General features: G+C 49.1%; 2 protein-coding genes across 10 annotated transcripts in view; one reads left to right on the forward strand and one right to left on the reverse strand.

The window, feature by feature from the left end:
* LOC115650868 overlaps positions 1-13,323 on the reverse strand; it is a 64,062-nt gene that overhangs the window by 24,802 nt on the left and 25,937 nt on the right. The gene's annotated exons all lie outside the window — the stretch shown is intronic.
* The window catches only part of BAK1 (BCL2 antagonist/killer 1), a 38,788-nt gene that overhangs the window by 6,207 nt on the left and 19,258 nt on the right, over positions 1-13,323 (forward strand). For all 7 annotated transcript variants that reach the window (XR_004000235.1, XR_004000238.1, XR_004000237.1 and 4 more), the window contains exon 2: positions 5,167-5,274. Coding sequence is in view for 2 of the 7 variants with exons in the window: in XM_030561384.1 (XP_030417244.1) it covers positions 5,205-5,274 (70 nt within the window). In the remaining 5 variants the exon portion in view is untranslated. The remainder of the gene's footprint in view (positions 1-5,166; positions 5,275-13,323) is intronic.

Genomic DNA, 13,323 nt, shown 5'->3' on the forward strand with positions numbered 1-13,323 from the left:
GTGTAGACAGTGTGGTGTTGGTGGCAGATCTCTCGCCAACACAGCTAGCGCCTCGCGCAGAGGTGGATTAACTACACCAATGGCAGAGCTCTCTCCCGTCAGCGTAGCGCGGCTTCATTCAAGTGCTACAGCGATGCAGCTGCATCAGTGCCGCGTTTTAAGCGTAGACCTGCCCTAAGCTAACTCCGTTTGGAGAGATGAAACAAGTTACCCATTCAGGGAGCAGTGTTAGCTGAGACCCATGCAGGAAGTTCTCCTTCCTGCCCTTTTCCAGGAGGGGAAGGAGCAAGGTCTGGACTAGTGGCTCTCAGCGTTCCCAGACGACTGTCCCCCTTTCAGGAGGCTGATTTTGTCTTGTATCCCCCCAGGTTTCACCTCACTTAGAAACTACTCACTTACAAAATCAGACATAAAGATACAAAAGTGTCACAGCCTCTAGTATTGCAACATTGCTGCCTTTCTCCTGTGTAGCATATAATTATAAAATAAACCACTTGGAATATAAATATTGCACTTATATTTCAGTGTATAGCACATAGAGCAGGATAAACAACTCATTGCCTGTATGAAATTTTCCTTTGTACTGACTTCGCTAGGGCTTTTTCTGTAGCTTGTTGTAAAACTAGGCAAATACCTGGGTGAGTTGATGTACCCCGGAAGACCTCTGAGTACGCCCAGGGGTGCGCTTACCCCTGGTTGGCAACTGCTGGTCTAGACTAGAGCCAGGGAGTCAGGACTGCTGGCTTCTATTCCTCATTCTGCCAGAGCCACTCTGTGACCTTGGGCAAATCACTTCCAGTCTCTGTGCCTAAGCTTCCCCATCTATAAAAGAGGGGAAATTATTCTCACTGTGCCCTTGTGAAACATTTTGAGCCCTTCATATGAAAAAGCTCTATTAAACCCCTTATAAACCTCCGTAGAACTGGCTGGGGCGTGAGGGAGGTCACTGAGGGGTTTCCTCACTCAGAAGATGGGGACTCTAAATTCAAAGGCAGCTTGCTTCATTTCCACCCAAGCTCCAGAGCAGAAACCAGCAGGGGGAGGTTAGTCATTGAGAATTGCAGCCAGGTGGCAGAGGGTTAGGGAGACTAGTCCTCATGTGGCGGTGGTGAGGCTAGCCCTCCTTCCATGCTGTACTCTGAACCCCAGCTCTAACCCTCCCATCCCCTATACCAGGAGTTCTCAAACTGGGGGGCGGGACCCCTTGGGGGTTGTGAGGTTATTACATGGGGGGTCGCGAGCTGTCAGCCTCCACCCCAAACCCCGCTTTGCCTCCAACATTTATGATGGTGTTAAATATATTAAAAAAGTGTTTTTAATGTCTATGGGGGGGGTCGCACTCAGGCTTGCTGTGTGAAAGGGGTCACCAGTCAAAAGTTTGAGAGCCACTGCCCTACGCAGCCTTTCCCTTCTCCCTAGCCCTCTTGGAGACGTGCTGCAAGAGGAACCCATGGGTCACAACTGAACCACCCTCGCTGCACATTTGAAGTTGAGGTGGAGGGGGTAGCAGAGAAGGGGATGGGGATGGAGTATAGGAAAAACCATCACCTACCGGCACAGTCCAAGCCTTCTGTTTGTTCCCAAGGCACCTAGCAAGGAGTACCTGTCAGCCGGCATTGTCTTCTGAGCATTGAGATGCAAATGAGCATTCGGCAATTTCCTAAGCCCTGTTGATAAGTAAGCTTTGCATTCCCTTAGTCCCTTGCTCCCCCCATTGCCACCTCGTTGAGGTGAATGATGGACTGTATTTCACACCTCTATTGTTGGACTTCTCCTTCTGTAAGGGTTGGAAAACTGGGTCATAGCCCTGAACTGCTACGCTGCACAGCGTCTATTGTGGCAGTGCATCGTTATCCAACATGGCTAACCAATACCAGACAGAAAGAACCAATATATTATTAACTTAGGTACAACTTACACTAGGCCACACTGCCTTCCCAAATGTTTCTCTTCAGCTACTGTATACCTCAAGTATTGGGGGGTAGCCGTGTTAGTCTGTAGCCACAAAAACAACGAGGAGTCCGGTGGCACCTTAAAGATGCCTCGGTAGCTCCATTGACAACACTGCAACTCTGATTTACAGCCACTGAGAATCTAGCCCAGAAGTGTGTACTAGTGCTGTAGTTCAGAGTTTATTGTTCACGTGACACCTTCGTGAAGAACTGATGTTTGAAGTACCACGTGCACATTTATCCTTTTTGTGCCCTCTTGGTTTAGGTCTTAATAGGGTTAATTAAGATATTTAGAGACACCTAGTCAAATAAGTTTTGTATGTGGCTGGTGAAGATCTGCCTGGGGGAATTAGAAGAGATGGGCGTTTGGCTAGGGGAGTCCCTTTGGGAGGATTAGAAGATGTGAGGTTTAGACAGGGTGGGGGTTTTTCACTGAAACGCTGTGACATTTTCTACCAAAAATGTGTCAAACCCAAGACTTGTCACAGCAACATAGAAGTTTCTAGGTCTAGGATGGAATTTCTGATAAAATTAGGGAGCGGGGATGAGAGGAGGATGGGGATGGGGAATCACAAACTTGAATAGGATTGCCCATGGCCCAGTGAGTGCCCTAACCACTGTGCTGTTGGCTGTTTTAGGGCAGGTGAGTCATTTTTATTTATGTACTGTATTTGTTATTTTGCAAACAATTTCAGTTTGTCTGGTGGAAAGTTTTGAAATCCTGGAAAGATAGAAAAAACACTTCTTGCCCAGGTCTAATGAGGTTAGGGTTAGGTAGGGTGACCAGATGTCCTGATTTTATAGGGACAGTCCCGATATTTGGGGCTTTTTCTTATATAGGTGCCTTTTACCCCCTACCTCCTGTCCCAATTTTTCACACTTTCTATCTGGTCACCCTAGGGTCAGGTGAGAGAGAGAGAGTGTGTGTAAATAAATGGGCAGGGAAGGCTTAGGCCATGGCTACACTACAAGGTTTTTAGTGACATGGCTCTGCTGCTAAAAGGCATGCAGTGTAGCTGCTGTTTGTCAGCAGGAGAGAGCTAGCTGCTGACAAAACACTTCCACACACACTCCCATGAGCATCAGCGCCTGTCTTGGCAGGAGAGTGCTCCTGTCGACGAACAAGGGCGCTTTTCGTCAGTAAAACTTTTGTCGTTCTGGGGGGGGATGTTTTTTTAACACCCTGAACGACAAAAGTTTTGCCAACAAAGTGCCAGTGTAGACAAAGCCTCAGAGGGGATTTAGGGAGCTGGGGGAATCTTGGGAAGACTCCCAGTTCCCTGCCCAAGGAGCTTTGCCAGTCCCACTAAACACCCTGGCCTCTTAGAAGAATCTTTCCTACAGGCCTTCTGCTGTGAACTCACAACTCTTTCCTCTTGGTTAAGGAATTCCACAACCTGCCTCCTTGGGGTGGGCTGTGACTCAGGCAGGCTTCCCCAGCCCACTAGTCTCTGTTCTGTTCTAGTTCCCATCCCAGGGAGCCTCTCTCCTGACCTGATGCTCCCCTGTAATTCTCCTCTTCAGGCCGACTGCCTCTCTCCTCCTGGGGGGTCACCTAACACCTGGGTTTTATCATGTTGAGGTGGACACCTGATCAATACCTTCCCCTCCCCTCCTCAATTAGTCTGCCACTCTCCTGAATATCTTGCCTAAAGGGGGCCATATCATGGAACAGGCCTCTGGCTCTGTCCCAGTACCGCTTCCAGGGACTGACAGCCCTGATACAATGTACCAGTTCCAACAAGCTCACATGCCACCAGTGGTATATGGACCACAGTTTGGGAACCCCTGCACTGAGCAGGTGACTAGGAACTAGCTGTGTTTTCTTCCCAGCCCTGAAATCGACTCATCATGCAAGTTCAGGCAAGCGCTCCCTGTGACTCAGTTTCTCCCACTGCAAAAGCTGAGCGAATACCCTCCTGGCAGGCAGGTTCATGAAGTATTGATAAAGAGCTGTATACATGCTAAGCATTGTGGTTAGAGATTTGCACTAGCTGTAAAATTTGGGCCTGGGTTTAGGATGACTGGGTTTTCGGGGATTTGGGTTCTAATGAATTTTTAATCATAGTATTTTTTAAGGGGATCTGTGAGATGATGAACAGGAGGAAATAGTAGTTCCGGAATAAAGAGAAATGGGGAACTAAGAAGACCCAGAATGGGCCTACTGTTTGGGTGCACTTGAGAGACGAAAACAGTTCAAAACCTCTCCTGGGGATACAATGGCCATCTCTACGCTACACCAGTTCAGTGCATCCGAGCTGGTTGTGTGGAACCATTTTAAGAGCTTGCTCTGCATCTGTGCTCGCACCGCTCTAAATTGTCATGGTTGCAGTGCCTTCTGGCAATCTGTCCCCCAGTTTCTGCGGCACAGCTCCCCAAAAGCAATGTATTGCAGCAGATTTTGAAAGGTCGCCAGTGCGCTAGAAGTAGGACTGTTGAAACCAGTTGTGGTACAACACCATTGACCTTCATCCACACTGGGACTAAATGGTACAGACTGGAATGGTAACTAGCCTCGCTGAAGGCAAGTTCAGTCCAGATGGTATCGGGTGAGCATAAGCTCGTGGAGGAGCACCTTTGTGTGTGGTCATGAGGTGCTTCATAAGAGTACTAGGGGGGACCTCATTGTCCTGAGCGTGATAAATTTTCCTCGTGAGACAAGGCCAGGTAGGGAGAGCTGCCAGACTCTCACTTCTGTCCTGCAGCCCTCTGGTATTCCAGACCTGGACTCCCTCCCCCATACACACATACACTGCTCTGCCAGTGCATCTCACTTCTGTCCTGCAGCCCTCGTGGGCATGGGAGTGATCCTGTAGATGGAGGAGGAGCCTGAGGATGTGTTTTAGGGAACTAATGCTATCCAGCCGGAGAGATCGAAGAACCTTGGTGTGGGTGTGGGTGGGGATTTGAGAGTGGGATGGGAGGGGGAGGAGCCAGGAGGCTGTCAGATGTGCAGAGATAAAGAAAGGCAGGAGGCAAAGTGCTCAGAGGAGAAACTCTAGGTGAATTATAGAATTATCTTGGGGCCTAAGACTGTCCCTGGAGGTGTATAAGGATCCAAGGCCAAAGAACAGACCTTGAGTCTCCAGTTGTCTCCTCTGGGATCACCAGACTGACTGGTCACAGCTTGCCGCTCCCCAGAGCCCTTCACTGAGCAATCTGGTTCAGTGTCCCGCCCAGTTCACCCTGCCTACTCCTGTTTCTCCCTCTGCAGGGTAAAGCGGATCCCCTCTCCTCAAGCTCCCCTCCGCCATGGCCTCTGGGAACAGCAGCGACCCACCAGACCGTCATCGACGCAGGACCAGTGAGAGGCTCAATTCGGGTAACAAGGTTTCTTATTATGAACTGGGGCTTAATGTATCTCTCTTTTAAATTCCTTTCTGTTTTGATTATAATATTTGTATCCTGTCCGGTTCCTTTAAAAAGGGGAGGGGGAGAGGTACATGGGCCGGTCAAGGTTTAATCTCTGGGGACTTGGTTTCAAGTCTGTGGCAACACCGGTCAAGTCTTTGCTCAGGAGATGCTCAGCACTGAGTTAGTATCTAGTGCTGCAGATCAGGACTGAGGTGCACTGGTGGAGTGCGTGTGTGTGTGGCTCTATCTGCCTGTTGCCCGCCCAGGTCTGGAATACCAGAGGGCTGCATGACAGAAGTGAGATGCACTGGCAGAGCAGTGTATGTGTGTATGGAGGAGGGCGTCCAGGTCTGGAATAGCAAAGGGAGTTGCAGCAGGTCAGGACTGAAGTGCGTTGGTGGAGTTCGGGGTGTGGGGGGAGGGTGAGGGGGAAGACTGCAATAGCAGTGGGACACAGAGGATTGAGGTGCAATGGCAGAGTGATGGATGGGAAGCTTGCACAGCACTTGCCTAGCGTCCTTGCCATTATCTCCTCCCATCCATGTAGGCAAATGTACTCCATGTTAAAGAGACCCAAGCCAGGCCAGGCAATGCTTAATGGCAGCGCAGTTGAGTTGAATCTGAGAACGTAACTGTTGGGTAAAACTGAACCCTGATGATTTTCCAAAATGTGGCTTGTCATATCCACAGTAGCAGATTTATGGGGCAAAACATTGAAAATGTTCTGAGAACAAAGTCCAAAACAAATCGAAAGGATCTGCTCCTCATTTATGTCCCAAATGGACAGAATTCCTCTGCGCTGCAATCTTTTAAGCATGGGTGACTCTTTACTTTGTTTTACAGGTAGACTTGTACATGAGCATGAGTCACTGCAGCTGTATCAATAACACCACTTCAGTAATGACACCTAACTGTTTATGCAGTTCACAGCCAGTTCAGAGCTGTTTCACTGTCACAATTATATTATTATTTGCAGTGCGGTAGCATCTGGAGGCCCAGCTAGGTTCAGAACCCCATTGTTCTGCGTGCTGGACAAATGCATAATAAGATAGTCCCTGCCTTACTGAAGCTTGTGAGGTATTAAAATAAAATCAGGGCAGTCCTTGTGCAGAGCCTGCATTGGAGCCCATGGGATTTTGCTTGAGGAACAATTGTAGAATCAGGCTGTACGTGTACGCGTGCATGCACACACACACACACACTCTCTCTCTCTCTTTCTCTCTCTCTCTCTCTCTCTCCCCCTCTCTGTGGGATTCAGTGTTGGCCTTGCTCTGCTCCCAGTGAAGTTAAGCGGAAGCTCTGTCTCTATGTGCATCCAGATATAACTTAGTGTTTGAAGTTAACCTAAGTTCCCGTCTCAGGCGAAAATTGCATTGATGTCCCTGGAAATGGAGCTGTGTGTCTCCCTCAGAGACATGCTGTGGGGTTGCTGGGTGAATGAAACCTTTAGCGACTGGTTTGATTAAATTCTCTGGGGTTTGATTTTCCTCATGGTTCTTTGTCCATTTTTCTTTTGCTGTTGGTAGGGAGCTAAGGGATTTATCTGCTGCTCAGAAAAAAAATAATTCTCCCCCCAGAGGATCATTCTGAATTATTCCTGTACTACCAAATGTCTCTTAGGGCATGAATAGGGCTCCAGCATCTTTGCCTATCCTGGGTTGCTCCTGGCAGGTCCCCTATGTTGTTAAAGCATCACTGGTTGCTTAAAAAAGGCAAAAGAACTGAATTCGCTACAGAAGAGAAACAAGCTAGGAAATATGGAAAGGATCCTGTGTAAATGGGAGCAAGGTATCGTACCAGAGAAAAGGGATGGTCCGGTGGTCAAGGCATTAACCTAGGAGTCCAGAGACCTAGGTTTCATTGCCTGCCTTGCCTGGACTTTTTGAAAAGTATCTTGTCCCTCTGTATCATAATCGGGTAATCCTAACACAGTAGCACTTGCCTACCTCAGAGGGCTGTTGCTAGGATAAATACAGTAAAAACTGTGAGGTGCCCAGATATTATGGTAATAGTGGCTGAGATAGATGAACTAGCACTGTTTGTGTGTGGCCTTGGGAGGATTATATGTGCACTCTTCTTACTCTCATGTCTTTTTTCTCTCCTCTCTTTTCTTTCAATTCCCCTAAGGAAATGATTGAAGAAAACGTTGTTTGTATAGTATTATTGAGCTCCTGTATGGAGTTCTCAAAGCACTTTACCAAAGAAGGTAAATATCATTATCCGCTATGCAATTTGCTGGACCCCATCTAGACAAAGTGGGAATTGTTTAATCTCAAACTGTCCAAAGTTCCTAATTTATGTCTGTCTATTTTAATACTAGCTCAGTAATATACATATAATAATGATTGCAGGATTGGGTCCTTCATTTATATGCTTTTTAAGTTTTTTGGCAATAGGACCTTGCACTGAGTGTGAAATGATCTGTATAAATAGTTGTTATCGTGGCATTGTTGTCAGACTTGCAATGACTCAATGACTTCTCCATTTACAAGGCCACCTGCAGAAAGAGAGGATGACCTGGTGTTCAACTCAGGGTTAATATTCTCCTGAATTCTATAGGCTTGGGACAAAAACCCAAACAGGATTTTCTGTCTGTTTCTTCCGGCCCTGCAAATCAGATTGCTGACACACAAAATAGGATGTTCTGTAGGATTTTACCACCAAGTTATATTTATACTCCATAGATATAACCTGTCGGAAGGCAAATGAAATGAGGAATATATCCTAAAATGAATCAATTCAGTTGATGCACCATCAGGCAGCATTGTGGAAGATCAAAGCTCTGACCTTGGCTCAAAGGGCTTCTGCAGTCCCATGGCTAAAGTATCACCTTAGATTTTGGGGTTGGGAGCACCACAGCAGCCCATAATACACAATTGGTGCAGCAATCTGTATCAATAGTTAAGGTCTGGGGAGGCACTGGTGTCCAGGGGTTAAACCAGGACGCTACCAAATCCCTGTGGGGCCCTGAACAAGTCACAGCTCTGTGCAAGGGGTGGCTTTTCCCCTTGACCAGAGGTGTTTGTCAAATCTGCATTTAAATGTACCCAGGGAGCCTTTGACATTAGCGCCTTGTTAGAGCAATTGGGGCTAGAGATGGCTTTTCTGTAGATACAGCTATAACTTAGCTAGAGGGAGGCTGGGTGACTAGGTCATGAATATTACTATTAATCATGTTTATTATGCTAGTGCCTAAGGATCAGCCAAGAACAGGGGGGGTCCCATTGTGCTAGGAGCTCTAGAAACAGAGTAGCAGACAGTCCCTGTTCTCCCTGGTTTACAGTCTAAGCAGACACAACAGACAGGTGGGCGAACAGGCAGAACACACAAGCAGAACCATGTGATGGCAGCAAATGGCATGTTAATTCCATTGGAGTGGGGGGATACTTAGGGCTTGTCTACATCACAAAGTTGCAGCGCTGGTTAGGGGGTTACAGCGCTGCAACTTAGGAGGTGTACACATCTGCAGGGCATCACCAGCGCTGCAACTCCCTGTTTGCAGCGCTGGCTGTACTCCCGTTTTGTCTCGGGTGTAGAGGATCCAGCGCTGGTGATCCAGCGCTGGTAATCAAGTGTAGACACTTACCAGCGCTTTTCTTGACCTCCATGGAATAAGCAGGTATCCCAGCATACCTGAGGAAGCCTCTGGTAATCAACCAGGTCTCCTTCCCCGGTTTGCTCTCGCGTTCCCCGAACCCCCGAGCAAGCAGGTCTCCTTCCCTGCGGTTTGCAGGGGGGTTCGGGGAACGCGAGAGCAAACCGCGGCGAAGCTGGTCTCCTTCCCCGGTTTGCTCTTGCGTTCCCCGAACCCCCGTGCAAGCAGGTCTCCTTCCCTGCGGTTTGCAGGGGGGTTCGGGGAACGCGAGAGCAAACCGCGGCGAAGCTGGTCTCCTTCCCCGGTTTGCTCTCGCGTTCCCCGAACCTCCGTGCAAGCAGGTCTCCTTCCCTGCGGTTTGCAGGGGGGTTCGGGGAACGCGAGAGCAAACCGCGGCGAAGCTGGTCTCCTTCCCCGGTTTGCTCTCGCCTTCCCCGAACCCCCCTTGAAGCCGCCCAACAGCGCTGCAGTGTGGCCACATCTAACACCACTTGCAGCGCTGGTTGCTGTAAGTGTGGCCACTCTGCAGCGCTGGCCCTATACAGCTGTACTAATACAGCTGTAACAACCATCGCTGCAAAATTGTAGATGTAGACATACCCTTAGGAGGAGACCAGCTAAATGGAAAGAAAAGGAAGGGAGAGGGGTAAAGAGGATAGGACAGGGGAAAAGAGGGTAAGAGGGGCAGGTGTGGTATGAGGCTAAGGGGGAGGGAGCGGGTTGGAGTGAGCAGCACAGGGCAGAAAAAGTCCAGTCTAAACTATAGACTGTTCCCCAATTCACAGGACACCCCACCATGGAAGGAGGTGGGAATGGGAGCTGGGTACTTTTTTAATGAAAGCTGTTGGCTCCTATAGAAAGCAATGGAAAATGCAGGAAGAGGCCAGGCTGGCTAGGTCTGTTCCTATCTGGTCATTTTTGTGACTGTGAGACAGGCTGAGCTTGCACTGCTTGTGGCTGTCGAGTGGGACACAGGGTTTGGGAATGAACTAGTCACCTTGCAAAGGCGAAAATGCCAGCCAACGGTCAGTATAATCTAAATGTTTTTCCTTAGAGGTCGGAATGATTGATCAGAGATCTGATCAGCCATAGATCCACCTGGAAGCACCATGTTGTGGATACAGCACAGGGCTGACAGTTAGGACTTCTGGGTTCTGGCCATGGCTTTGCTACCAAATTGCTGTATGGCCTTAGGCAAATCACTTGACCTCTTTGTGCCTCAGTTTTCCCATCTGTAAAATGAAGGTAATATGCAAACCATTGGGAGAAGTGAGGCATAAATCATGAATGTCTGTAACACCGTTTGGGATCCTTGTATGGAAGGGGCTATTCTTATCTAGTCTGGCATCCTACCTCCAGGAATAGCCAAGACCTGATGCTTCAGTTGTGGTGGTTGAAGCCTACCCATGTCATACCTGGGTCTAGAAAGACCATTTACAAGTGGCTGGAAAATACCCCAAATACCTATCCTTCGCGTGACCATGCTGTGGAAACCAGCTTCAGGGCAGTGATCCTGCTTATGCGTAAGGCTAAGATTTAGTCATGGTATTTTTAATAAAAGTCATGGACAAGCCATGGGCTATAAACAAAAATTCACGGCCTGTGACCTGTCCATGACTTTTACTATAAATATCCCTGACTAAATCTTAGCTGCTCAGGGGGGCAACAGCTGGCCCCTGCTCTGGCGGTGGGGGATGATTACCCTTGGCCACCCGCTGCTCCAAGTCCCCCAGAGACCACTGCTCAGGCAGCCTCCAGGACCACTCCAGCTGCCCCGGCGGCTGGCCCCAGGGTGGCTGGCCCCGGGACGGCCCTGGGGTCAGCCACACTGGTCGCTGCAGCGGTCATGGAGTTCCCGGAAAGTCATGGAATCCGTGACTTCTGTAACAGACTCGCAGCCTTATTTATGAGCCCTCTGATGGTCCCTTCTTTCTCTTAGCCTGTGAAGGATAGCAAAATAGGTCGCTGCATGGTGCTCTCTTGCAGCACCCTCTGGAGTGGATGGAGGGCTGTTGCTGGGCAAAGGAGAGAGATCTGGCCAAAGTATCAGCACTGTGGAGCTAGCTATCCCTTCCCCCCGCCTCCCAGCTCTCTGAGGCACAAGAAAGCAAGTTATTTCTGTCCTGTCAATAGGGGAAGAGTATGTCCAGGCAAGATTTACGGGGCCCATCTACTACCGTGCAGTAATACAACCAATTTCCCCCCTCCCCCAGGCTGTGCACCCCACTCTACGTCCAAGCGCTCTGCAGCAATATTAATGCATGCTGTTTCCTGTGTCGGTTTGTTCTGCGGTGAACTCACTGGCAGAGGCAAATGAGTAAACACTTAGCACTTACCTCAGCGCAAGGGGAAGTGACCTGCCTGAGTCAGAGGCCGCGTGAGGACTGAAAAATATCCACCCAAAACTGAAATCAAATGTTGAGCAGAGCAAGGTGAGTCTTCGGACTGCAGCCCCAGGGCTTTGCTTACTCCTCGCTGTGCAGTTCTGTGCCAGCCTGACAGCTCTGGAGAAGGATGACCTCCAGTCATCCCTTGTGCAAGATTGTCCCGCATTGCCATGCCAGCATGACTCTGGCCTAGAGGAATCTCCTCTAGGGTGAGAAGATGGATCAGTCCCCATGGCTTATTCAGTCCTTGGCCTCTGCTGAAATTGCCCCTGATCCGGACTCAACTAGTCTCCCTGGTGGGTGGTGGGTTTTATGATAGGGACGCTTGTCCACTGGGAACTGAACTGAGAACCACCAAATTCATTTCACGTAGACCATCGCACATCTATCAGTTGGCAGCTACTTTAAATTACTGTTAATGTGGGCTAGAGTCAATCTTTCACCTCCACATTACATTTCCAGCCCCCTGAGCTATCTAGTTCCCTTGGTGTTGCGCAGATTTCTAAAAAGCGGAGTTTGAAAATCACAGCGATGATTTAAAGAAATCAAGATGCAGCAAATATTGTCCCAACTTCTGCTGCACCACCAAGGGAGAGCCAGCATACAGGGGAAATTTCCCCTTGTGGCAAAGACAATCTGGCATTCGCTCACTAACATAGGTAGGCCAGAAGAGACCATTCCATGTAGTACATTGAAAGGGAAACCCCTTCCACTGTATAGCTGCCAGATTCTTACTCGGTCCCCCCCTGAGATGTATTTGACATGATGTCGAATGAAACTGCTGGCCCACTTCTGATTTCGTTTAAACCAGGGTTATTAATAATAATGCATAGGACTTTTCATCAGTAGCTCTCAAAGCACTTTACAAAGGAGGTCAGCATCATTGTCCCCAATTTAACGATGGGGAAACTGAGGCATGGAGCGGTGGGGTGACTTTACCAGGGCCACCCTGTAGGCTACTGGCAGAGTTGAGAATCAGACCAAGCGCTCCTGAGTCCTAGTCCTGATTGTGTTGCATCCATGCATCCACTGGGGGGCCGGGGGGGGGGAGGCGGGAAGCTGCAGCAGGTACAGTTTGGTCTGTAGCTGCCCTCTGATAACAGCCTTTGTATAAACAAATGCACCTTTTAGTGCATTAGGGCTGTTCTTGACTGATGTCTCCCAACATTTGAAAAGACACCCTCGGAGTAGGTCATTTGTTTATATGCTGATGGCGTTCTTGTGGCCATACCAGATGAGGTCATTGCCCTGAGGAGTTAACAATCTGAGGCTTTGTCTACACTAGCACTTTTGTAGGTCAAGGGTGTGAAAAAACCACACACACACCCGGCCGCCATAAGTTTCACCGACAAAAGCACTGGTGACAGCGTCATGTGGGCAGGAGACGCTCACCTGCCGACATTGCTACCGCTGCTTGTTAGGGGTGGTTTAATTATGCCATCGGAGAGCCCTCTCCTGCCGGCGTAGAGCAGCTACACGGGGGACCTTACAGTGGCTCAGCTGCAGCGGTACAGTTGTGCCGCTGTCCGGTCTGTCGTGTAGACATAGCCTAAAAGACAATGGGTTCGATTCTTCCTCACAGAGTATCTGTTTTGCACCACTCTGCAGGGAGACTGTAGCCTTGAAGGTGCCCCAGAGAATCACCCCGGTGCAAGATGGGGGGGTGTAGAGCCACGGTAGGGGCTTTTATGATGCTCCCTCTCCCCATTGCTGGCATAGCAGGGAAAAGGGGGCTTGGCTACCGGGAAAGGGATGTGGCCAAGATGCCCCCACGCCACATTGATCCCTGGCTGCAGTTTGATCCACAGGTAGCCAGCTGAAGTAAAGCACATTGCACTATCCCCTTCTAGTGCAGAGCCAAAGGGGAGCTGAGTTCTAAGCTACCTTTGCACAATCCCCCTCTAAGCAGCATGCTGTGCAGAGCAACTGCATGCCAAGAATCTGACTCAGAATGTACTGGGAGCTGGTCATGACACGGCATATCTTTTTTTTTTAAGTGTTGAGGAGATTTCTCAATTATAGACCTGCTGATGTT

The sequence above is a fragment of the Gopherus evgoodei genome, chromosome 4, assembly GCF_007399415.2.
Source record: "Gopherus evgoodei ecotype Sinaloan lineage chromosome 4, rGopEvg1_v1.p, whole genome shotgun sequence".
Classification (NCBI taxonomy): Eukaryota; Metazoa; Chordata; order Testudines; family Testudinidae; genus Gopherus; species Gopherus evgoodei.